Source organism: Maylandia zebra, linkage group LG7 (assembly GCF_041146795.1).
Source record: "Maylandia zebra isolate NMK-2024a linkage group LG7, Mzebra_GT3a, whole genome shotgun sequence".
Lineage (NCBI taxonomy): Eukaryota > Metazoa > Chordata > Actinopteri > Cichliformes > Cichlidae > Maylandia > Maylandia zebra.
In genome coordinates this window covers 66164936-66192240 of record NC_135173.1, presented here as the reverse complement: position 1 = coordinate 66192240, position 27305 = coordinate 66164936, and the positions used below count along the sequence as shown (strand labels likewise).

The window sequence follows — 27305 nt, the reverse complement described above, 5'->3', positions numbered from 1 at the left end:
ACGCTCTCGTTGTAAATACTGACATTTTCAAACCCAGTTTGCTCTGGTGCCACACCTTATTGAATCAGACCTGAGGAAGGTACTCTTTCTTCTTCTTTTGGCTGATCTGCCTTTCGTTTGGCTCAGATATCGAGGCGTTTCCTGACACAACCCTCCCCACTGCACTGTACTGGCATTTGGACATGCTTTCACTTCATTTCTTGGTAAGATTGGCACGGCCCATTCTCAGCCCCACCCCTTGCAGTATTGGCCTTCTTCACTCTTTCTCAATTAACCTCCCTCAACTAACTTGGGCCCATAAGATTTCAATACCAGGTCTACCCAGTGACTCAACAACACTGTGTTTGGATGTGCAGAAACACGTACAGAAACATCAGAGATATTTTTCTTTGTCGAACTGCGCCTTTGATGGTTCCTTAGCTGTGTGTTGTTTTATGCATGGGTGTGAGTTCTGAGAAATCAGGGTGGGGCAGAGAGAGCGAGGGAGAGAGGCAGATGAGATCCAGTTCTCGTTCTCCCTCCAACAGATCTCCTTCATTAGATTAGCAGCGTGTTAACTGGCCTGTGTCATATGGAAATTCTGCCATTTGCATCTCTTGAGAAAGAGGCGTAAAACCATTTATCTATTTAAATATATTCTGGCTGATATGGCTGTTGGACTTTAGAACAGGGTATAATAATGTTTACTGATCAACTGATCAGCTGGCTGCTGATTCCTCACAGTTTTTGGTTGAGTGAACAACCAGGTCCTCCTCGGCGAGCCTCCCATGGCAACCCAGGAGCGAGCACGCCACTGCTGCTTTTCTGATTGGATCGCACATAACAGATCTGATATTATATCTCCGCTTCTTCTGATTGGATCCTGCTTTAATTAACTGATAGTGCGGTTGCGTGCGATTGGATAGAAGTTGTAGGACTTGTGAAATTTTAGCTCAAATGAAGGATGAAGTGATGATGCTAAAGAGGGAGCAGAGTTTGCTGCATCTGTTGCGTCTTCCAAAAGGACAGATGTCCTAGAAGAAGTCTGCACCACAGGAGAAACTCCGCTTACATCGTTCCTATTGTTCCCCCCCCTTCAACAGCACCCAACAGCTCACCCCACCCCAATCTTGTCTTTCGTGGAAAGGCAGCCCCAAGGCACGATCCTAGAAGGAGTAGAGTAGGGGAGTTCAAAGCGTTATCACGCGCCGAACGTCTTTTCATCATGTTTTAGAAACAAGCGTTCGCACTAATCCCCCAATAATCTCTCCAGGAGAACTGGGGCGATAAGGCGCGCCACCCACGGCTTTTCAAACACTTTTTGGGTAGTCTCTTCTCACTCTCTATCTCTCTTCCCCTCTACCTCATCTACTCTCCACTTCCTCTTTCCCTCACTCCCCGAGAAGGACGAGTGAAGGTGATCACCGTCTCCTCCTTACTGTCTCTCAAGCAGTTTTCTCCTCGTTTTTCCTTTTTCTTTTTTTTGTGTATGTGTGTTGACTCTGAATCGGTTTGTTTACATCCTGATTCTGATCTTTTGCAGTTTATCTGGACTCATCAACAGTGTTTCTCAGCCTCTGTGTTTCTTTCTCTCCTCCGCCCATCAAATTAGAATGTTAATTAAAATGGTGCTCCTTCAGAAGATGACAAATCGATGATTACGGTGAGTGTTGAGACACCTTCTGTGATGCCCCCCAGAAGAACGTGAGACATAAGTGGCGTTCCTAAAACAGAGGCAGAGTGCAACAACAATAATATTTAGCATTAAAGACACAGGAAAAAATGTTTTTTAAACGTCTCCCTTTACCTGCATTTTAAAGTATTCATATATCGAATCCCTGTGCTATCTTGCAGTAAAATGTTTAAATATTTGAGATAACTCATCCCGCACCCTGAGGCATACACAAAAATGAAGTCAAATGTGATATGAAGCCATGCTTATCTTTGTTGGCTCGTGGCTTGTAGTAGCTAGCTGAGAAATATCATGGATGGGAAGTCTGTGTTTGAATATCATTTGGCAAAACCCTTGTTTACATTGCTAAAAGTGCATGGTTACCATTTCATTTATTTCTCCTTCATCCTCCAACTCCAGCTCAAGGACACCGTTGAAGGAGGTGTGGGCGGATTCCACAATGGCAGAGCCCAAAGATCGCCAGTAGTGGTCATGGCCGAATCGCATCACCTTGGTGTTGTTTTGTTGGATTTTAAAGTATTGCACTGCACTCTCTTTGCGGTTTAATGAACCAACAACAGCAGCAGCTGGTCACACAAGCTTAAATGGCTGGATGTGTTTTCCCCGACTATTTGCTGCACTTTGTTGGCAGAATACGGTGCTAAATCCAAAACCTCTTTACGATTGCTTTGGTCGCTAACAGATAAGTCGCAGAAGTTTTAGCAACCAAAGCAATTACAAGAAGGTTTTTTTGGAGCACTATCTTTGCAAGCACTTTTACCCAGTAACAGCCAACAACCTACAGTAACAACTCACTAAGCAGTCACTAGTGACCATAGGTTGCCATGGGACCTCTGACTGGTATCTTGGCCAGTGTAATCAAAAGCTATTGCAATCATACAAAGAAAAGCTGCTGGCATGGTGACCCTTTGCTGCTGGCTTTGTCCACGTTATGTTAGCTTTCCCACAAACAACCATTTCAAATATCGAATATCACTGGCGGACCTTATCGACCCAAAAAAACTTTTAGCTAGCGGTAGCTGCTACTTTCAGGCTGTCATACCTTCTATCACAAGTTAAACTGGCTCTTGCTTAGCTTTGTATTCAGCTAATTTCATTTTGGTAAGGACTGCAAGTAGTAACTGCACGTCAAACGGAAAACACAACAAACTTAACAACACACGTATCGTTGCCTTCTCAAAGGTAGTGCTAATCCCTGCTTGAGATCAGTGTGGTTGCCTAGATATTCCCTATTCCCTAATTGATTCTGTCACGTCTGACTGAGTCCCTCTAGAAATAATCCTTCCACTCGAAAATGCATCGCAGCACAAACGGCTAAGCATGCTCTAAGTCGAGCATAGCATCAGTTCAGCCAGGCGACAAAGTTAAGCTCAGCTGTAATTCCTGCAGATCAGTTGATATTCTTCTACACATCCAATTGCCAATTCTCATGTATCATATACTATCATATTTTTATTTAAGTTGCTGCAAGCCACTCTGCAACCCACCTCCCACCTTTTAATGCTGCATCTTAATTATTGTCATCTGTTGTGAATAATGTGTGAAAGGATGAGAAGGTTTCACAACTCTAGATATAAATTCCTGCTCTTCTGACTACAGTGGTCCTGACTGAGCTGACATTATACTGTAGCTTTAAATATGTCAACAACTAGAGCTTTTAAGGGGGGGGGTAAAACCCTTGAGTGATAGACGTTATGGCTGAAAATGTTGACCATCATGGCATTAAGGGGAACCAGCATCCATCTGACTGAATCAGCGTGCTCAGTATTGGCTACATTTACCCTCACCTGTCATATGATTTCCCCACATCGTGACAGTAGCTGTCTGATTGTCAGTCTGGCTCTGACAGAAGAGTCTATCACCCCAGGAGAGAGGAAAAAACTCCCTCAAAAAAGATAAAATGGACCGATACTGATAGAGTTGGCCCAGAGAGAAGGAACAAAGGATGGCCGAACAGAAAGGAGGGAAACAAAACATTAGGAACAAAGAGAAATATGAGAGAAGTGGAAGAGAGGTGAGAAAACCGTGGAAGACGAGGGTTAAACAAGAAGGAGGGAGGATGTGTTCATCACTCAGTGGCAGTGACTGGCTGGTATCTGCATCTCGCTGTCATCTGCACCGGCTTTTGCAGGGTGGAGGAGGATGGAAAAAGGAGGAGGAGGAGGTGGTGGTGGCGTAGGAGAGGAGAGAAGAGGAGAGGGAAAACCTCTATCCTGTCTATCTCTGAGCCTCATCTCCTGCAGTTCAGGAGCCCGCTTTCCAAGAGTGCCTCATTTTCAAATCTCTTATCTCAGCCCCCGTTTTAAGTATCGCAGTTTTATATTTTTACATGTCATTTGCATGCAGCTCATCAAACCAGACTCCCTCTATTTTTTCCTCATTCCTTCTCTTCTCTGAGGTGTGCGGCGATACATGCGGCTGTGTAGGAGCACCCCTGCTAAAGGGAATAAGCTTTCACTAGCTGCCACCTAGCCTTGGCTGTATACTGTACTGACAGCATTTATCCTGTGTGTGCAGAATACACAGCATTAAAAAGAAAAAAGTATCTTGTGTCTCTGTTGAATGTTAGGGAAATGCTTTGCTCGAGTACAGCGGAGGTAAAGTGTGTGCATGTGTGTTTGTATGCGAGAGGCGGATGAGAGTAGGTTTCTGATTTTATCTGCCTTCCTTTTCTTCTTTGTATTTTTGGAGGATTCACACAGTGACCTCTTTGTTTGGGACAGTGAGTACACCCCTCCAACTCTCTGGATTGCAAAAGAAACTATTTCCTGTGGCCGAGAGATAGAACGAGAGACGGACTGAGAAAAGAGGGAGAGATAGGACGGTGGAAGGAGGGGCAGGCAGATGGACGGACGGACGGAAGTGTAGGAATGAGAGAGGAGAGGAGAGGAAAAAGAATCGGAGATTAAGAAAGAAAGAGGTGCATAAAAGGAAGGAGGCGGTGCAGGAGAGACAGTGAAAGTGGAGAAGGGAGGAAGAGAGTGAATTGGGATGATTGAATGAATGATTCTGTGAGGGGAGTGAATGAACGGCCATGGTTGAAAAGGTCAGGAAAGGAGCAGAGCAGCTTATTAAATTCCCACAAACTGTTTGAAGCATTTAATGTAGGAGAGGATTTTGCAGCTTTTTTTGAGTATGTTGTGATCTGCTCAAAGGCCTCTAATATGCCCATTACACTTCAACAGTCCAAAACCCAAAGAAATTCATACTTTACAGTGATATCTAGGGCCTGAAAAGGAGTTATTGTGCACATGTGAGAAGCCTAGTGCCGACGATTACACAGGATCATTTCTGCTCATTCCCAGGCCCATGTCCTTTATTCTTGAGCTCTATTATAGGACTTTTGCATGATTCACACTTCAGTGGAGCTTTTTGTAACCGCTCAGTTCATTCTGTTTGTTAAACAAGCTGTTTTAGCTCCTCCCCCTTTAATGCCACCCTCTCCTTTAGCCAGGTTCTTCTGATTGGCTTTAAGGGGCAAATAAATACAACAGGAAGTGTATTTCACAGCACTGGTTTCCATAAAATAACTGCTATTACTAATTTCTATATAACATAGCTGTTTGACATACCTTCTATGTCAAAAACCAAAGTTGCACAAGTTGCACACACACATAACAAATTTATTGGAACCATGTGGAATAAACTTGCAGTCCTGTCGCCTTTGGTGTGTTGCTTTGAAGGTGGTGAGTTTGGTGTGTCCAGACAGTGGTAAAACAGCAGTAATATGGACTCTGCTATCAGTTTGCAGTTGAATGAAGTCAAGCTGGTGACTACATGCACCAAAAATAAATTGGTGAAAATACAAATCTAATGCTATCAGGTAGCAGATCTGTTGCTATCTACATTCAACAGAAATTCCAATTAGCTACTTACATTATGAGCGCAGCCAGAACCCCGTAGAAGTGAAACAGTGTGTTTATATGAATCTTCCAGTCGGTCTGAGTGTTTGCGGTTAGTCTGAGTCGTCCTGTGATTGCTTGGGGAGAGGTTTCCCACCACTGAGTGATCTGTGCATTATAACGGTAGTATAACCCTGTTATATAGCACTTACCTGCACAATCTCATACGCACACACACACACACACACACACACACACACACAAACCTTCATATACATCAAGTTACTTTTTGCACAAAGCTCAGTCTTTTGCACAACCCTCTGTCCTTGTTGCACTTTTCTATTGCACTGTTGTGTCTGTATCGTTCTGCTCTGTCTTTGTGTTGTTTAGTTTTTTTGCATTTTGTGCAGTTTTTGCACACTTGCACTTTCTGTAGTCCTGTGTTGATTGTCTGTTATATGTCATTTGTAGCACCAGGGTCTTGGAGGAACGTTCTCATATTTCACTGTGTACTGTACCACTGCACATGGTTGAAATGACAAAAAAGCCACTTGACTTGACTCTGGGCGACCAGTTGGTTGTCGCGACGACTTGCAATCGAGTCGGTGTAAGTGGAAAAAGTCCATGCAGTCACCGGGCAGTTACAAGTCTTTTGTTCTTGTCTCTTTTTTACCTTAGTGTGACTCAAGCATCACTTCCATCTCTAAACTCAGGTTTTCTTTTCCTGAGTTGAAACTATTAGAAAACTTTGTTCTGTTTGCATTAAGTACAGCAAGAAAATTGGTGCATGTTTCCTGGCCTGGAATCATGAATTTTCTCTCTTCCTCATTTACAGACTGTCATAAATACTAGAAAAGGTCCATTTTTGTTATGTTTTGTTTTCCACGCTCAATAAAACAAAGACATTTTCCCATCTTTTATCTAAAGAAGCCATTTTAGTGTGGAATAATCTGGGTAATCTGGGTTCTGTTAAGAACACGGATCTGTGTCTATCATTATTGACTTGTTTTACATTTAATAACCATCCCGCGGTCACGTTCCGTCTGTTTTACAGCAATGTAAACTATATTAGACGACGTGAAACAGTATCCAGCATTGAGACATAGATGTGCTTGATGTACCAGAGGTTATTTGCATATACAAACATACTTATTCCCCAGTGGTAGCAGTAAAACTGTGGCAGTTGACAGCTGCGCAGAGAAATCTTAATCTGCTCATCTACAGGCTGCTGGTGGAGGTGCTGAGATGAGGGCGGCTCTTAGTCTTTTTCTTCTGCTTTAATTGACATCCACATAGACCACGAGGCGATGTGACATGGGGTCAGGTGTTGGGGATAGTTCTGGGAAAGTTGCTGTTACCATGATGATGATGATGATCATCATCATCATCATCATCGTCGGTGGTGTTTGGGTCTGCAGAGAGAGAGAGAGAGAGAGGTTGAGCAAGGAGCCATTCTGATACTGAATGAGGGAGTGGAGGAAGAAAATGAAGAAATGAAATCAGCCCAGCATCATTTGCATTCAAGTTTTATCAGCATAGGAGGAGGGCGTTTTTGGACCTGATAAGAAGAGGGCGTCGCAGGCTGCGCTGGAGGTGGCGGGCAGGGGAGGGGGGGTGAGAGAGAGAGAGAGAGAGAGGTGTGTGAATGGATGTTATATGTGCAATGACTTTGGCAGAAAAAAAAAGTGGTTGGAGAGCTCAGTCAGTGTGTGCTTGCACTGACACACATGAATGTTACAGAAGCTGTAGTGGAGACACAGTATTGGGGGTGGGAATGGTGTGCGCGGGGGGGTGGGGGGTTAATATCAGACCAAATAATTAGATTCGCTATCGTCGCGGCGGCAGCAGTGCGGGAATCAGGCAGATTAAAGCCGGGCTCGGGGCTGGTTAATATTCATGAAGGGACCAGGGTCCGGGCGAGGGGCTTAGACTGCAGCTCAAAGACTCTCCTCCGGCTGATGGGGCTTAAGGCAGCGCTCTCAACCAAGATGGAGCTCTGCCGCGGAGGCCTGACATCCCACTGATAGATGGAGGGCTGCGTGGATAGTTTAGGTGACGGGAAAGAAAGAAGAAAGACGGCGAGGAGTTTTTGCACTCGATACACCGACATCCGTGTGGATCTCCTGATCTTCATTTGATCGTGCTGCTTTCATGAAACAATGGCTCGTCTCTGAGTTCTCTTCTTTTTTCGTTTTCCTTTACAGACACTGTTCATACCAGCACATTTGCACGTATCATTATCTGAAAACCCTCACCTTCTATTCTGGGCTCTTTCTGTAAATAGGAAACACTCATAGTACATTTCCATGTTCTATGCTACATACGGACTGTGTCTCAGTTAGCTGCAAGGTGGTGTCAATGCCAATGTTTCAGCATTCAAACTTACCCGTCTGAAGGCCCTTGCTTTGCTAACCAAGTAAAAGCAGGGAGGTGATGCGGCCATGAAACAATGGCTGTTTCTAAGATTCTTATGTTTGTGCTATTTTCATTATCCACCTTTAGATAATAGTGTTTGGCTGCTCTGAAAACTTGAGAAGGTTGACTCTTTGTTGGTCCAGACGTTCCAGAGGCGAACGTTGGCCGTTTGAGTCATTGTGATCGGCTTCAGCCCAAGAGAAGTGAAAAGGGCTTTGATAACATCCGGTGGCCTCTCCCTTCTCCTTAACTCACTCGCACATCTCTGGCATCTGCATTCTCTACTGGCCTGGTTAATTACACACACACACACAAAGTGTGATCTGGCCCTCTGCCTCGCTGACTCTCATTATCTCATGTGAAACTGTGTGTGTGTGTGTGACTGTAAAGTGTGTAAAGTAGCGTGTTCTCCTTGTTGCAGTTTGACACAGCAGATTATCTGTTAGCGTTGCTGGTATTAGGTGACGTTGTGATTTACTTCCATGAGCCGAATCATCTACTTTAGCTTTGTCCAAGCAAAAACTAGCAGCATCTGCAGGACAACAATTGATCTCTATCTCCTTTAGATTCAGCTGTGGGCATACCAAGGACAAGCAGGCCGAATGACTGATAGATTTCTAAGTAATCTTGGAGTTTTAACACAGCCCGTGCAGGCGTTTGCATGCTACTGTAGCTCCCGCAGTGTTTCCTGAATTCCAATGAGACCACAGATGTGGGATGTGCTCCTAAATACAAATATTTTTCTTCACTCCTTCAGGTTTCCTGTGTTCACATCTGGAGGCTGGCCAGTTGACCTGTTTTTACACTATGACATAACTTAACAAAACCAAAAACACAGCACAACTAATCATAACTGAACCTGCTTCACATCTGCTAGCTTTGCTACTGCAAACCTGGAACTGCCCCCACATGCCCTCCTGGGATGGTATTAATGACCCACATCAAACAATCGAGCCTTGGTTAGTCTTCGGCTCTTCGGGTCTACAGTGTCCTCCATGCAGCTGGCTTACATGCTGACAGGATTACAAAGAAGTATGGTAGAGAATAGTTTTGAGAATTGCCCCTAGTGTGAGTCATCATGAGGGTGGAAAAGCTGCCACGTCTCACTGGGATGATTTATCTGGTCAGACATCAGATATGAAAATAAATGGAAATTGCATGTGACATTTCACAACATCTATGACGTTAACGTTCAATCAATAACTCCAAAAACAAATATTCTATTATCATGTTTCTTTTGTGCTAGCTTGTTGACGTCGTTGTGGTCGGAGAGGAAACTCCATCGGGGAGAGGCTGAAGTGTTATTAGTTCTGAAATAAGAAGAGAAGGGAGTGCATCACGCTCTTCAATTATTTAATATTTATTTTAGATCTTTAAAGGATGAGCATGTGTGTGTGTGTGTGTGTTTTCCATTTTGTTTTGCTATTTGTGCATTTATATGTATAAAATATGCGTGTGTGTGTGTGTGTGTGTGTGTGTGTGTGTGTGTGTGTGTGTGTGTTATTTCCACTTGCGCGCTAGTGAGCTCTCCCCATTGCCCTATCATGGTGAATTCCAAAGCCGTGGCCGTGATGAATTAGTCTGAAGCAAATTAGCAGTACTTACAGCTCAGACGGCTCCAGCATTGGGTTACAAATTAAAACAAAAGCAGCCGTATCTCCACATCAGCGCTAGTCCCCCATGAAATACAATACGCTCTGCCTCAATCTTTAACGTGCAACAGACTGAGAGGCTTCCTTCCTTCTGTCCTTTCCCTCTCTCTTCTCACTGTCTTTCCAACATCCATCTTCTTCAGATATTCCAATGAGCTGTCTGATCATAACACACTGCCCGATGTCTTCAGCTAACAGTGGCAAGACTTCACGTTAGGTATTATTGACCAAACCAGTGTTATAGCTGCTTTATGTAAAGAGAGAGATAAGGGGAAAAAACACTGTGCAAAATGAAATTGCAAATGCGTTTATTTGAAAACTGAGATAAATTGCTGTAAAAAGTTGTGAAAAGAGCAACAAAAGAACGGAAAAATGTTGCAGTGCTTAAAAAATTAGCTGCAGCACCTCATAACTAATAAGGTTAATGAGAAACACGATTAGGTATAAAACCAACGTCCCTGAGAGGCAGGGAGCGATTCACCACTCTTTCAGGTTTCACCAGGGGCCAGTTTCACCAATACAGACCTCGACTGTGGCTGAGGCAAACCAAATGATTACAAGTTTGGCACATGTCTAAATTTAGTCATTGACTATGTTAAGTGGGACAAAGAATTCTGGGTAAATGGAGGCTTTTAAAGAACAAAAATGGCCAACTGGTTTACATAATACCTGCTCAGCAGTGTTTACCCCAGCAGACACAAAAATAGAGATAAGCAAAGAGTGTTGAACGCTTCTGTGGCGTAACGTCTCAATACATACAGCAGAGCTGAAATCTTTTGGCTTCTTTGTGTATACGAGCTTCTGAGAATAGATTCACTCACACGGACAAACAAAGCCAGCTGCCTGTGTGCACGAGCCATTGATTTTTCCCAAGCTTAGTTAACAGCAGTCTAACCTTGTGTAATTTTAACCCAAGTCTTTTATTTTTGCAGTGCAGTCAAACTGATATTAGAGCGTAGTTAAGCCTGGTCTAAAATGTCCTCTGAACAATGAACAGGCAGCAGCTGTTGGAGGAGCTCACGCTAAGCTGCACTGAGGTTGATGATAAGAGGAGAGCAGCTCTGAAATATTTTTGGGAAGGCCTTCACATGAATGCGTAACATCTGAAAGTAATTCCTAAAACAAGCCTGTAATTCTAAAGAAGCAGCGCTCTCTTTTTCCTTTTGTAGTTAAAAGTTTAAATTCTGAATTTTCTGCTTTTAGAGTTTAGTTAAAACAGTTGAAACCTCACGTAAGTGGTTCCTGATTTTTACCTCATATTTGTCCTCTGCGGTTCAGTTGTGGTGAGACATATATAACATCTTTAAAACACACAAAGTTAAGGTGAAAAAGCCACTGCACGGTGTCTTCTCACCAGAGCATCAGTGTTTATGCGATACAATACAACTTTATTTATATAGCACATTTAAAAACCAACGGTGCTTCACAATAAAACAGCAGCTTAAAACATGAATAATATAAGACCATTAACAAAGTACTGAATATGCTAACAGGTCAGTGTCACAAATTACACAAGAATAAAAGTGAACATCAAATCAAACTTGTTAAAAACACACAGGTTTTAAAGTGATGGTTTGATCTGCACACGCAGGCTTTCTCAAGAATCTCAGTTTGTTTTCTGCTATTTGCATTTCTCCATGTTTCCTCTGAATGTGTCATTATCTGCTTCACTAATCAGTAACAAAGCCGTTTGCTATTCCTACTCATATGTTTCTCCATTAATTTTATTATTATTAATGACATTTTAGTTCACTGGATTAAAAACAAGATTTCAGTATAAAAATAAAATGAGATGATTATAAAACAAACATAAAATATAAAACTACAGTACAGGTTATTCATTTTTTTAACACAGTAATACAAACTGCTGTGGTGATAAATACTACACCTGTCCACAGTTACAAAAATAAACTTAAACAAGCAGAATAATGAGATTAAACTGAATTACATACATAATATAATAAATAGATTTGTGAACTGGTTGAGTAATAATCATACTTTATGTAACCAGCAACAAATAACTTCAATCAAAGATGCACACATTTTAAATGCTGTATAATTAGGAAATCGCTACTTTTTCAATTGCATTACTTGATCAATGTTTAATTAGTTCTTTAATATCTGCAAGATAACTTTGTATTAACTCCTAAAACCTGCATCATACCTGATGGTGAACATCACAGCGCTGCTTTTGTAAGGAGGATTTTATTTGTATTCAAAGTGTTTGGAATTTTTTACAGAAAACTAAAAAATAAATCAATAAAATAAGTAATTACAGCAGTTATGAAACCTGAACATTAACATCGAGCCGCAATGAAAAAGTATTTTCAGGTATTTATTCACTGGTTGCAGGATTAAAAATCCCAATAATCCTGTGATGTCACAGACCTGCTGCAGACGAGGAGAAACAACTTTTTTCCTCTCACTGGTCCAAACTGGTGATTTGACGTGTTTGTTTATCAGCAGTTTATGACTAATTATATTGATGAATTGAGACTAATGCAGTATATCACACTGAACATTTTCCACTAATAGAACAATTATAGATGATCGTGTGTGCTGTCTGTGGTCAGTGTAGTTCTCTCTAAAGATCATTTTAAGGACTTTTTTATGTGACGGGTTTGTTACAGATGGTGAAGGTCAGATACACGAGCAGTGAGAATCAGCCTCACTCATCTTTTCTTTGGCCAAGTGCATGCAGTGTGTCAGCAGAGCCCGTCACTGGCTTTCCATGAATTTCCTCCTTTTTTTCCTCCCAGAATGAATAATTCTGAATAAGTCTGTATATGAATAATGAATAATTCTGTATAAATAATAAATAATTATATAAATTAATTATTCATTTTATAATAATATAAAATGAATAATTCTTCAGTTTCAAATTTAATGCCACTTTTAATTTGATAAAAAGGGGAACCCTTTCAGAAGGTGCCCAGTGGTCGGGTCATATCTGGAATTTTTTTGCAAACAGAAAATATTTTTAAAAAGGAAACTTACTGAAACATTGAGACAAATCTACAGCGTGTTTGGAGGAAAATCAGACTTAAAAACACCAAAAGTCATGGAAGACGCCAGCGTTGAACGTGACAGGGAAAATAAAGCAGGAAGCTTCTCTGTGCTTCTCTCATCGACTGTAACTGCTCAGTGAGGTCCGTCACGTCCTGTGCTGAGGGAATGCTTCCTCTTGGTGGAGAGTGAACGGTACTGCATCGCTGTGCAGCTCTCACACAGTGAGGACAGTCGGTCACTGCATCAGAGATTTCTTCTCTTCCCCGTGGAGTCGCTGCAGCTGTCACAACCCAGTCAAATCCACCTTTATTATTATTTATCTCTGTTGGTTGTAGAAAGATTATATTTTGAATATTCGTGGTGATGTCTGGAGTATGATACTTAAACAGAAACTCTGATGGAGGAAAGGTGGTGTTGGTGGTGTTTGAGGAATAATGTGCTGGTGCAGAAGTACAGAAGAAAGGCCTCGCTGAGAGTTATCAGTGATGGGACACACACATGTGGTGGGAGTGCTCCCACAGCCACATATAAACAAAGACAGGATTGTACTCAGGACTCGTGTGTGTGTGTGTGTGTGTGTGTGTGTGTGTGTGTGTGTGTGTGTGTGTGTGTGTGTGTGTCATACCTCCACACATACAGACAGTGGATGTTGACTCTACACTCTTTGTCCAGTGTATCCACCGTGGATCTTATTATGGCTGCCCTTTGAATAGCTGCCTGTCGACTTCATCAGATCTTTTTTCCTCTTCCTTTTCTTCTCTCCTTTCTCCTGAGGTCCCTCTTCCTCTTTTATTCCTCTTTTTTCTTCATTTTCGGGGTTGCTTTGTTCCGCTTGTGCTCCCTCATTTCCTTCTGGGGCTGTAATCATCCTCTGCTCACTGACGGCCTTTTCATAAACCGGTGTTTACCGCTGGCCGCACACTGGATACTCACGTGTGGCTGTGTCGTCCCAGCTGGCTACAATTAATGCTTTGATTTTGGTGATTATCTGCTGGTAGTTAAAAGAAGAGCGGTAATACTTGAAGAAGACAATAGCAGATGTTTTACTTGATTTGGCGGTGATGTTTAGGCGACAGGTTGAATTTGAGCTTGGGCATGCTTTAAAGGGGTTTTCCCCAGTAACATGTTTATTCATGTTTATCATGAAACAAATTAGATATCTAATCTGGGAGGGGGGGGGTCACAATGAGTAAACCACGCATCATCACGTGATGACACCAGAGTTTGGATGATCATTTTCAAGCTTTGTGGAAGCCCAGAATTTAAATGTAGCATCATGGAGCAAAAGCTAGTTATGGCTGGGTGGCTGTGGCTCAGGTGGTAGAGCAAGTCAGCTGCTGATTGGAAGGTTGGTGGTTTGATCATTGACTTCCCCAGTCTGCATGTCAAATATCGTTGGGCAAGATGCTAACCCCAAGTTGCCCTCTGATGTGTTCATCGGAGTGTGAATGTAGAGTAGTTTGCACTTGTGTTTAGAAGTGCATGGGTGAATGAGGCGTGTTGTATACAGCGCTTTGAGTACTGTGGGAGAGTAGAAAGGCGCTATATGAGAATCAGTCCAAATTGGGCTACACTTATACAAACACTTTGGTTGTTTTTATGACTTGTAATCTTATGTGCAGCACTTTGTGATTCTGTCTTGAAAGGTGCTATATAAATAAAAATTTATTTATTTATTTTCTCATTTAATGTCAGATTTTAATTTTATGCTTCATAATCTGATTGATAGTCTGATTTTGCAGTGTTTTTTTACACTAAGAATAAATCCAGAGGAAGAGAGAGGTTCTTTGTGATTCCAGCTGATGATAAATATAATAGTAGGATTTTCCTTTTACTATTATATAGTCATAAGTTTGGATATTTTATCCCCCACAATCAAAATACATGAATAAAAGAGCTCATTATGGAGGAAAAAATCTATCGTAGTGCTTAGAACAATAAATTAACTTTTATTTTGAAAATATAAATTCTTCCAATTAACAAAACAGACATTGATCTGTTAATCGGTCAGGAGTCCATATACATATATACAATGATACTGTAATAGATGGAATAAATTTTTTAAAAGAAAGAATTATGAGAATTTAGCCTCCGCTTCAGAACATTTTCCACAACTCACCCAGAAACTGAGCAGAAACTGAGCAGGTCTCTAAAACCGAAATGATCCGATGACCGACTGAGAGAAAATTAACAGTTTTATCTTAAAAACAAAAGTGACTCATAAACACAGCATCTTGGGACTTGTGATGAACCCATTTGGTTACTTTGTTTAACTTCCTAAAATATTCTTGATGCTTCACGTTTGATTTACGCGTTCTGGACCAGCGGTAGGGGTGCACCGACTTGTGTGTTGTCAGTTGCAGCCTTGTGGATCTGCTATGATGCAAAATGAGTAATAACAAGAACCCTTTGTGTGTGTTTGTTGTGTGTTGGTTGACAGGCAAGAATAAAAACCTTGGCTGTGATCAGTCTGATCAATGAAAACTGTTCTTTGTGTGTGTAGAACATTCGGATGACCGTCGTGTGTGAAGATCCAGATTGTTGGATTAGTCGCCTCCCTCTGACCTCCGATGCCTCTGCAGCAAACTGCTCTATCTACAGCCAAGGTGACTTTTTTCTAATGCACGACAATAGGATATTTATTTTCTAGCTGCCTTCAAAATCAGAATCTGTGTATCAAACAGCAGAAAGCTGAGATCAAACACAACTGTGCATTTTATGCTGCCAGATTTCCAGTTGTTACTCCCTCCTGTTTGTTTTCAGGCGAGGACTTGTTCTGTAAGGTGATGACAGAGCTTAAGGCCGGTGAAAGGCTCGTGGCGTTCGTGTCTCCTGTTCCACTGGGCTCCTCCTCTCCGGTGGCCCAAGGCTCTCCTCCACTGAGCCTTGTCGCCCACAAACAACCTGTGGTGAAGGAGGAGCCGTCGTACCCGGCGGCGCTGCACTCAGAGATCCAGCTCCTCCCGCAGCAAGCTGGCATGGCAGCAATCTTGGCTACTGCTGTTGTCAATAGTGAGTGTTGTATTCAAATCGTATTCACGAAAAGAGCATTTTAAGTAGTTAAAAGTTCAGCCGGCTATTTGCAGAACAATACATATTTTCAATTAATTTCAAATGAGGCAAAAATGTATCAGATATATGCCATGTTAGAACTCGAGACCTCAAGGCTCAGTGTCCTGCAGGTTTTAGATCTCACCCTGGGTCAACACACCTGAATCAATTCGTTTATTACCAGGCCTCTGGAGAACTTCAAACTGGTACCTGCAGCTGTTGTGATTTACTGAAATGTACTTTGTTATATAAATGTAATGTTCTCTTCAGTCACAAGATGGCACTGTAGCACTTTTAAAACCAGCTGATTAGTTTGTGCCTTCCACTTTAAAGTTTCCCGTTGCTTCTGTGGTGACGTCTGACTGATGGTCAGATAATTCACAATCATCACACACCGGTAGATCTGATGCCTCTGTGGCAGGAGACTTCTGAAGGCTTCTGTGGTGTGCACACACACCTGCCACTGTATTAGGTACACCTGGGTAGTACCAGGTTGGACCTCCTTTTTCCTTCAGACATGTGTGCAACAATGTGCTGGATTCCCTTTAAACTACAGATGTTTTTGTGGGAAAATCCCACTAAATCAGAGGTTCTGATACTTGAACTTTGGTAGGTTGATGTAACCATGGTTACATGCCTAAATCCATGAGGTTTCTGCCATGTGATTGGCCGACTAGATATTGGTGTGTTGACGAGCAGTTGAACTGGTTTAAATAATGAAGTGAGTAAATTTGGAAATAGTCTATAGTAATTGAAAATGTATACATATCTCAAAACTGTAAACCACAAGTCTGTGAGATTACAATTAGACTACAATTAAAACTTTGTATAACTGTAGCAGGCAAACTTAACCTCATCCTTACTTTTGCTAATTAAACCAGCGCTTTTCAGGTTCTTGAACCAATATTTGTGTCTGTGTTTGACTGACTAGCTGGTGTGTACTTGTTTTTGCTGAACAGAGGACATTTTCCCATGTAAGGACTGTGGGATCTGGTACCGTAGTGAGAGGAACCTGCAGGCCCATCTTATGTACTATTGTGCCAGCCGTCAGAAGCAGCCAGCTGCAGCTTCCTCCCCTCCACAAGACAAACCCAAGGAGTCGTACCCCAATGAACGCATCTGCCCCTTCCCACAGTGCAACAAGAGCTGCCCCAGTGCCAGCTCACTCGAGATTCACATGCGCACACACAGTGGTGAGAGCAGTATTTATATCTATGCATAAAAGACAAAGGGTCAGAGCATCTGGGCCTGACTGTTATCCTTCTCCATCCTTCCACAGGCGAGCGTCCATTTGTCTGTCTCATCTGTCTGTCAGCATTCACCACTAAAGCGAACTGTGAGCGGCACCTTAAGGTCCATACGGACACCCTGAACGGGGTGTGTCACGGCTGCGGCTTCGTCTCCACCACGAGGGACATCCTCTACAGCCATCTGGTCACCAGCCACATGGTTTGCCAGCCTGGATCTCGCAGTGAGGTGTACTCTCCGGGGCCAGGTCTCCCTAAGCTACCCCTGTCCATCGGTAAGTCATTCCGTCATATTCTGTTATTTTTTATACTTGGATTACGTAGCAGTAACTTTAAAAGGTTCACTGCTGGAAAGCCGGCACGTTGGCCCTTTTTTGTCCTTTAACCCTCCTGAGATTGTTGGAAATTTTGGACATGTTTAATCTGAGTAATCTGAGATTTTGAATAAAATTTGAATAATCTATTCAAATGTAAGCGACTGTTTTAATTTACTAACCTTGACTCTCCTGTTAAGGTCTGAGTCCAGGAGACTCTGGTGTTGTGCTGAAGTGTCAAGTTTGTGGCCACAACGCTGACTCACCTGCTCAGCTCCAGCAACATGTACGAACTCACCTGGAAGTCAGGGTCCCAGCTGAAAGAAGCCCTACTCCTCGTCAGAGTACCCCATCGTCGGTCGACCACCCCCAACCGTCTCCCCAGGAGAAGGAACCCCTAGCTTCATCCAGTCCAGGCACAAACGGAGGCTCAGCCACGCCTCGAGACTGCAGTCCTGCTGATGACCAGATCATGGAGTTAAAGATCAAAGAGGAGCCTCATTCAGATTCAGACACAGAAGAGCAGAAAATGGAGATTAAGGAGGATGGAGAGGAGGAGGAGGAGATGGGTGGAGAGGAGGTAGATCAAGAGGCAGGAAGGAACATAAAAGAGGCGCAAACGACCTCCTCCAGCCAAACATCGAACTCGCCGAAGAGTCCAGCTACAACAACAGTGAAGGCAGAACCCACTAGTCCCACCCCTGGTTCTAGCCCCGCCCATATGGGAGGTGCAGGCTCAGTTGTTCCAGGAGGAGCGCTGTTCCTGCCTCAGTACATGTTTAACCCCGAGGCAGCCATCTTGCCTCAGGCCTCGGAGATCCTGGCTAAAATGTCAGAGATGGTCCACAGTCGCCTAAAGCAGGGCCAGACGGTCGCCCAGAACAACGCCGCAGCCTTCTTTCCTTCTGGACCGACTGCACCCACGGCAACAGCCACTCCACCTCACAAAGGAGCTACCTGCTTCGAGTGCGATATCACCTTCAATAACATCAACAATTTCTATGCACACAAGAGGCTTTATTGCTCAAGCAGGCATCAAGGCGAAGGTGCATCCTCAGCCTCGGGCCCCGCATTGACTAGAGACGCAGCCTCGGCCGCCGCGCCTTCTGCTGGCACACGTGGCTCATCTGCATCTCCTCAGGGCGGAGCATCAAGTAGGGCCGCCTCTGCCTCGCCGTCTGACTCCGAGCCTCCTGCAGGAAGTGGAGCAGCAGAATCCAGGAGGGTGCTGGAGGTGAAGACTGAACCTCCAGCGGGGACAGAGGGAGTCCCTTCCTCTTCTGAAGGGGAAGGTGCTGGTATGAGTGTAGGAGGCGGAGGAGGCGGAGGAGGACGAGCAAGTGAAGGCAGCCAGAGTCCTGCTAGCGGTTCCACAGAGGACCTTGACGACGATCCCAACAGAACCTTCTGCGAAGCCTGCAACATCCGTTTCAGCCGTCACGACAACTACACTGTCCACAAACGTTTCTACTGTGCGTCGCGCCACGACCCGTCCAACCAGAGAGCCGTACACATGGCCAAGACCACCAACACAGCCGCCTTCATTCCGCAGCCCATCCGAACACGCAAAAGAAAGAAGATGTATGAGATTCACATGGCAAGAACCGAGGCGTTAGCTAACGCTGCCGCTGCAGCAGCAGCAGCGGCAGCCACTGCCGCCGCCTCTGCTCCATCCCCCTCGGTTCTGGGCTTGGTAGTAAAGCAGGAAGTCTCTCCCAGTGGTGCAGGTGGCTCAAGTCCCGAAGGAGATGGCCCAATCGACCTGAGCAAGAGGCCCCGTCTCAGAGAGGCTCCACGGCACAGCGGCAGCGGCAGCAGCAGCGGCGGCGGCAGCAGCATTCTCCCAGCCCTGCCTCTCACCGACTACCACAAGTGCACAGCCTGCAGCATCAGTTTCAACAGTATTGAGAACTACCTGGCTCATAAAACATACTACTGCCCTGCCACCACCCTCCAACCCCACACTTTGGAGCAGCTTCACAGGCTCAAGAGATCAGCCTCCACCTCTCCAAAAAGCAGGCCTCAGCAGGAGCGTTCGGATCTCCTGCACCCTGTGGAGAATAAAGCTCACCCAGCTGAGTGGGTGGCCCAGGCTCAGGGCACGTCATCCAGTCCTCACACCTCTGCCTTACCCGCCTCGGATGCTGCATCTCCTTCGCATACAAATACCACACTTGCAGCCTCTCCAGGAGCTGGAGCCAAAAGCGTGGTCACGGCTTCTGCTCAGCTGGTCTGCCCATACTGTCCCAACAGGCCCATCGCTGGTGACTTGATGGACCATTTCAAGACTACCCACGGGCTGGTCGTAACCATTCAGCCACCCCAGGAGACTCTGCCCCATCTGGGCAGAACAGCGAGCCGCAGCCCGAGCCTGAGTCCCAGGGATGGAGCCGCTGCAGCGACTTCAGCTACTCCAACCAACCAGGCCAGACTTGTCTCTCGAGTTCACAGAGACAGCATCAACGGGCAGGGTAGGAGTGGTACCGCTTCCCCTGTTTCGCCCCTGGTGAACGGCAGCCCCTCCGCCGGGGGCGGATCACCATTAGCCAGTTCTCCTCTGCCTGTGTCTCCCCCAAGGGCTCCGTCTCTGACTTTGTCACCTGTGCCTGAGGTCCTGAGGGAGAAGCTGGGATCGTCACACGTTCCGGACAAGGCCGCCCAGACCGTGGCCTCCCACATCCCTGTACCCAGCGTCAGTCCTAAAACCACCCCAGTCATCTCCCCTGTGCAGAACGGTAACTCGCGCTTCTGTCGGCTGTGCAACATCAAGTTCAGCAGCCTCTCCACGTTCATAGCTCACAAGAAATACTACTGCTCTTCCCACAGTGCCGAACATGTTAAGTGAGCTAAGACACTTTTGATCTTTCCCTTCCCTTTCATCTTTCTGAGCGGAAGTTTTCCTTCACTAAGTTTTAAATGGCTCAGAGGGTCCTCCTCCTCCCCCGCCAGTGTCCCACATAGGTGCCAAAACGGTGCTCGGCTGGCATCACCACGAATGACAGTGAATGACTGTTACTCACCTGGCAAGGCCCGATGCCTGGCTCCTCCAGAGCAGAATTCCCAGGTGGTGTTACTCACATACAGAAACTGAAATTCCTCCTTTGGGTCAAAGTGTGTAGTACACTAAGAGCTGAGACACATGCTACCTGCACACTGGTGTGCCCTCGTCCCGAAGATCACTCTTTGTACACCAGTCGCTGATTCAACACTTACCACACCCTCGCCTCACAGTAGTGTTATTATGGGACGCTAAATAGATGTATGTCAGCAAAACCTTTTTTCTGTCTCTGAACTGAGCTTTTCATGGCAGTAATTCCATTCTGACTGATGATGATGATGATGATGATGATGATGATGATGATAGTGCATCTCCAGTGTTTCCCTGCCCCCTGAGCTCTTTTACGTTCCCAGACCTAAACGGAGGAATCATTTCTCTTGTGTGGAAAAAAAAAGACTTGATCATTGTTGATGTTTTTATTATCTGTGCATAGTGTATGATGTCTGAAAAGAAAAGAATTCTATGCTTTTGGGTTCAACACTGGCTCTTTTCTGCTTACTAGAGAAGCTGAGGCATTTTAGCTGACACACAGATATGTGCTATCATGATGTTACTTATTACTGAAGGATAATATTTCAAAATGGGACTTTTTTTTCCTTTCATACACACAAATTTTTATTTTCTCTGTAAAAAAATGCAAGGAAGAAGAAAAAAGATGTGAAATATTTATCTTTTAGTCATCACTGATTTCATGTCAACAGAAAACTACCTACTTAGTGTCCGAGAGTATTTGTATTTTTTATTTGTATATTTTTCATACTGGTGGAAAGAACTGTTTGGATCTGGGTGTGTTGAAGTGAATTTTCTAAGTGTAGATATGTAATATCTTTTCACAGTAATCACTGGGATCACACTGAACTTTATCATGTTAGTATTTCTCGTTCTGTTAATGTGGGCTGTAATCGATGCCGTCTGAAAACCAGCACAGCTTTTCTTTTTTTGTCTTTCTGTTTTTAACCCCACGATTCGTGCAGAACAGCTGTTTGTTTCCAGACCGTCACGTCCGAACATTGAAGGGAGCTCGTTGGACGCTGCTGCGTTCACACTTTGGTGAGAGTGACAAAGCTTTCCACATTTTTAGGTTACACGAAAATCCACATTTTCAGTAAGATGTTTGTCTTCAGATACACACACACACACACACACACACAGCTTTACATTATTTGTTGCAAACTTCACTCTCATACTAAGGCATATTTATTATTACGATTGTACTTCTCTCCGGCAATGAAGGCAAAACAGTGAACAGTCACATGTTGGTGTAAGACCTCACAAAAGAAAAGTAAGCACATATAACCATATGTTGTGGCTGTGGTGTGTGTGTGTGTGTGTGTGTGTGTGTCTCATTTGTACACAGACACACCAGATGTTCCCGTGCTGCTGTTGCAGTTGCAATACAGTGTTACCTAGAACTGTGAATTACTTTTTATTTTTCCGACTTTGATGCAAACTAACCTGTAGATGCCGAGGGGTAAAAATCTGCATCTACATCACAGCGTTTATTTCCCCCCCCCAGCATCTCTCAGGATTTTAGCTCTTTTCATTGTGAGCCATTAAAACCGACTCAGACTTTCAAGCGACACTAAAAGTACAGTTTTAAATAGCAGACTGTTAACAAACCCCACCGCCAGGTCTTCAAGAAACAAATCTAAATGTAAAGTAATAGAGCTAAAATCATCCCTGGTTTTCACAGACTCCTTAAATATTCAGCCAAATTTCACTTTACTTTTTTGACAGTGTGAGTTGTCCATCTTTATATACAGTCTGTCTTGTGATCCTGACGCGACTGGTTTGAGGTCTCGTCCACGCATTAAGTATTTTTTTAAGATGCAGCTTTCGGCCCCTCGCAGACGGTTCCAGATGACTGAAAATGGGCCTCATTCAGAAATTCAGGAGCCATTTAATGTCACGATCCCCCGTGTTTACATGGTTTTCTTCACGACTTTAAGCTTGTGGTTATTTTGCCAACTTGTTGGTTTGGCATGCTCTTAACAGCACTTGGATTGTGTTTTTGCATTTAACGCAGACACAAGTCCACGTATGTGGAACTAAAGCAGTAGTAGAATTTGGACCTGGTCCGATTGATTGGTGTCCCGGGAGCTGCAAAGATGTTAATGGAACAGGTGTAATATCACCAAGAAAGCTTTTTGTGCGTCCATCCACACTGAAGGGGTTTTTCTGCAGGGAAGCAGTGGATCACCTGGTTTTAAGAATCTTCAGCTGTTTACAAATTCAGGGGGAAAACGTGCACCTAACCACACCCTGGGGGTGTAAAGGGGCTAAAGGAGCATCATATTGGGGGTCAGAGGTCACTGGAAAATTCTCATAAGTAACCTTTAAAGATGTAAGAAACAAGGCAAAGCAGTTATTTACATCCTGCAGTCACAGCAAGATTAGAAAACTAAAAGCAGAACCCTTTTTTATGCTGTGTTCTTCTTCAGAATCTCCTCAGAAACTTTTTTTGCCTCTAAATATCCACATTTTTGTAGTTGGTCTCTGTTTTTTTAAAGATGTTGTTTCAGAGACACTGGACCAAAACAGTAACATAACACAGTGTAGAACAAAATGATCGACCAGCGCAGTTTTAAAGGATACGTATACCGACTCGGTGGTTTCCATACTTAAGATTATATCATATAGATAAATTTTTCATAATTCCAGTTCTTTTTAAATTTAGGAGACATTACCTGTTCCTGTTTAGCTTGGAGCACCAGTGCACCAGACTCATCACACTGCTGTGGTCTTAAAAGTAAATGGCCTGCATTTGTATAGCGCATTCACCCACAGGCAACGGCTACATTGTAGCCACAGCCACCCTGGGGCGCACTGACAGAGGCGAGGCTGCCGGACACTGGCGCCACCGGGCCCTCTGACCACCACCAGTAGGCAAACATGGGGTTAGTATCTTGCCCAAGGATATTTGGCATGCAGCCAGGAGACAGCCTGGGATCAAACCACCGACCTTCTGATTAGTGGCTGACCTGCTCTGCCACCTGAGCTACAGCCACCCCGAAGTAGAGAGAAGAACATGCCGTGAGCCACTTTTTCACTGCAGGAACTTTGCAGGAACCTTTGGAGGAGCTCAGGGTGTTTTCACTGTTGGGACTAGGGTCTAAGTTCTAGGGGTTTTGTTTGTTTTTTTAAACTCTGAAAGTCCCTGTTCAGGAGGTAGCCCCACCCCAAAAAATTCCTGAGCTTTTTTGGGGGTTGGGTAGTTGCTTTCTGAACTTTTATGATTGGTCAACTATTCCTAACATTTTAAGCTAGTCTATGTCAGCATCTGCAAAAGCTTTTAAAATCATTTTGCTTTCATTTTGGTCGAGCATTTCTCGGCTCATGCCTTCAGTGACTGTTTGCAAAGTTGTAAATCACGAGCAACAGCAGTATCGTTGAATCTCTTCAACGCTGACTGCTGTTATGCAGTCCCCTGTCCCTCACATTACATGCCATTGTCGTCTGCATTGTTGTATAATCTGCAGCTTGGGGAATGACGTGTAAAAGCTTCCTTGCGTCCATGCAGAGGCCTGACTTTCTTAATCGTCACAGGTCCTCACACCACAGTGGAAATGCAGAAACCCAATGATCTAATGGACCTTTTAGTTCCTTGAAAGACGTTCCTGGCACTAAAGGTTTTTGGTAGCTGCAGTCATGTCACCTAGTTACAAATGGAGGAACTGAGTGCTGAGAAACCACCCTTAGATCTTGCCGCCTTTTCGTTGCACTGTTGTATAAAAACGTGCTGAATGTTTTAGTTTTAGCTGCTTTTTTTTTTTTTTTTTTTTGGTAACGTATTTATGTTTTACGGCACTTTTTCCCGTCCAGAATGCATCCTAGCTCTACCTTGAAGGACGTTTCTGAAAGATTTTAAACCTTGAATAAAACCTTTCTTTGTTTAATTGTAAACCTTTTTTTAATGATTTCTTTGATGTCTGTAACGGAGAAAATCACAATGAATGTCAACACTTTTATGTCCATGTTTTCATTTCAGTTCCACTACACTCATCCAAACTATGCATGGGAAATAAAAAAAAGTTCTGAGAGACACTGATGAGAAGTGTGGCTGTATTTCTCTCTTTGGTGTGATTGCATTTCTTCAACTTTTAGGGGCAGCTTTAGTAGTTGTTTGTGTAAATCACAAAGGTTCTACTTTGCAGGTTCTGTTTAACAGTTTGTTAATTTCACATAAAATATAGTATTTGTATATAAAGCAGAGTAATTCTGCCCACTAAGAAGATGCCCTCTAGTGGAGGGTATCACAAAAAGCAGCCTGAAGCCATAGTAGGGCGTGATAGAATCTGTCAATGATTTTGTTTATGTGAGTGATGGGTCTGTGTTTGACCTGACCACCTTAATAAAGCTGTTTTCCAATACTGATCAATTGAAGTGCTTATTAATAGAACTTAAATTACAGGCACTGACTCTGGTGGGACTCGAACCCACAACCTTTGAATTCCTTCCTCTGTTCTTTGCTAGAAGTCCAACGCGCTATCCATTGCGCCACAGAGCCCTTTGAAGCTCAGTTTGTCATTTGATTGTTTATTTATTGATTGATTACTTTGAGGTATGAATGGCCGAGCAGGTACGGGTTGAAAATTCATATTTGAAACATAAGGCCCGTCCTTATGTTTTCAAATCTCTTTTTTAAAAAATCCAGCACCAACATAATGTTAATGTTTGGGGTTTTTTATGTTATGTTTGTTGTAACTGTGTGTGAGCAGGTGAGAAGCAGCTGCTCGCTCAAGACACCCTCTAGTGGAGATGATCCCAAACAGCAGCCTGCAGCCACAGAAGGGCATGATAGAATCTGACAGTGAAGCACAGTTGAACTTGTTTTTAAACCTTAAATATACATCTCAAGTTCTCCAGCATCAGAGTGTGATGTTCACAGATGGCTGTCCTCCATGATGCTCTGCTCCAGTGTAAATGACTGCGGCTCATGTTTTTCCTTTTCATGCATAAATGGAGTACAAAAATGACATGAAACTGGAACGTGTGTTTTTGATTCAAAATGCTTGCTTGGGAAACTTTGAGAAAAACTTTTTGTAGAGTTTTACTCTGTGTTAGAGATGAGTCAATATGATGAATTCATTAGATAACTGAGATTAAGATAGTCAACACCCCTGCTGATGCATTAGATTCTCCACATATAAACTGGACATAGAAACAAATCATAAGGGGTCCCTGGATGATCTAAAAGTAGATGCAGTCATATGTTTTTCTGAAAATGTGTAAAGGTTTTAAAACACAACTCCTGATTTACATGTAAAATACATATTTACTGTTAGTGGTTAACTAAGCTGACTAATTGAAATTAAAAAGGAAGCTCAGTGACTGTACCACATATCTTCAGCAGTGCCAAGTGAAACAGCTACATGAGTCACATGTATAACATGATTGGCTGTTCACAAGGCTGCAGGCAGATCTAAAGAGGGTGAGTTAGACAGTATTGGTAAAGCACTTTCACATCACTGAACCAATGAAGTGCTAATTAATAGAAATTGACTCAAGTGGGACTCGAACCCACAACCTTTGACTTACTTCCTCTTTGCTCTTCTAAAAGTCCAATGCGCTCTCCATTGCACCACAGAGCCCTGAGTGGAAGCAAAAGATAAAGATTTCACAGCCAGTGCAGGTGGACTCATGTTAGCAAAAATGGACGTGTGCAGGTCTGTGGCCTTGAGGGCAGATCTACCCTAAAATTATTAAATTAAAATAAGGTGGCATTAACACTTTGAGCTCAGCAACAATTAAAATTAAATATAAGTTTTTACAGTAAAACAATATATAACAACTAAGAGTTTATGTTTTTTCGTGTGATTTCGGATCACTTGTGTCAACACAGTATGTCAGTGAAAAAATAACTGTAAATTCAGACATGTGAGGTTGAGCTGAAAAGAATGATACCAAACAAGGCAAGGTTAAAAAAAATACGATGAAATGAAATAAAATAAAACCATCTGAAGATGAAATACAAATGTAAGATTAAATTTAGAATGGCCAATTATATTTTAGACCTCACAGGGTTAACCCAACAACTCATCAAACATTACGTTTACATTTTTGTTCCTGACAGCCACCACACGTTGTGCAGCTTTCTGGATTTTATACTTCCTGGCAAGGGTGTAGATTTGGTTTTGGCGTTGGTGGGGACGGATGATTCAAGCACCGAACCTGCCCTGTTTCTTTTTTTTTCCTTTTTGTCTTTGCTTCTTGATTAAAAAAAATGAGAATTATACTTGCCTACACATGCTATTCTACATGCTTTTAAACCATTTAAAATTACAATTCATAGTTTTATATGTGAATTATATAATGTTAAATTACTGTTAAACAAATGACTGACTAAGTATTTCAGGCTTTAGTTTACTTCAGCCATATTCCATATAAATCAGGTATCATACAAAAATAAAAAATAGCTTAAAATACAGTCATGACAATAAAATAATATGACTTGAAGGACTTAACAACATTACTTCAATTACATTACACCAACATCTCTGACACATTAGCACTAAGGAAACACTGAGTGACCTGCTGGTTTTTGTCCATAAAACTACTCGTCTAAGATGACCACAAAGTAAAAGATCTCTCAGCAAAATTATGCAACATTTTAGTCACTATTGCCCCGATCAACTCAGTGAGCTGGGATTTTTTATTCTCAACATGAACTACTGTTACAGCAACAGACACGGACTACTGGTGTCCCACAACAACTCAATGTCCACTATGTGAAGGAGCCAAACACATGCCTGCTCCTCTCGTTAACTGAGATAAACTGCTGGCATGTTTGTTTTACATCTATACTGTCCAGTGTCTCCTGGTGGACACACAGCAGCATTGTTTAATCTCATTCGAGTCATTGTTGACCTTAGCCATGTTTTTAGTCTTCTGAGTGCACTGAAGCTTCTTTCAGCCTCAGTACCTGCGTTTTATCCTCAGATTAAAATTATTATTCTGTGCTTGATGTGCCTCACCTTTGGCCCTGGCTCTTCCCCTCCCTCTGACTGCACTAGGACATATTGCCACCTGATAAAATGACACATTG

At 43.2% G+C, this 27305-nt stretch overlaps 1 protein-coding gene and 1 non-coding gene across 2 annotated transcripts in view; one reads left to right on the top strand and one right to left on the bottom strand.

Annotated features, from left to right (window-relative positions):
• zfpm1 (zinc finger protein, FOG family member 1) overlaps positions 1–24308 on the top strand; it is a 105320-nt gene extending 81012 nt beyond the window's left edge. Inside the window, exons 5-9 of the mRNA XM_004566190.4 lie at positions 15094–15196; positions 15354–15602; positions 16601–16834; positions 16921–17163; positions 17403–24308. Of these exons, the coding sequence (XP_004566247.2) occupies positions 15094–15196; positions 15354–15602; positions 16601–16834; positions 16921–17163; positions 17403–20047 (3474 nt within the window). The 3' untranslated portion in view covers positions 20048–24308. The remainder of the gene's footprint in view (positions 1–15093; positions 15197–15353; positions 15603–16600; positions 16835–16920; positions 17164–17402) is intronic.
• A 367-nt stretch (positions 24309–24675) lies between these two features.
• Positions 24676–24767, bottom strand: trnar-ucu (transfer RNA arginine (anticodon UCU)). Its single transcript is given in 2 exon segments — positions 24676–24711; positions 24731–24767. It is a non-coding gene; the product is annotated as a tRNA-Arg (tRNA).
• Positions 24768–27305: the final 2538 nt, after the last annotated feature.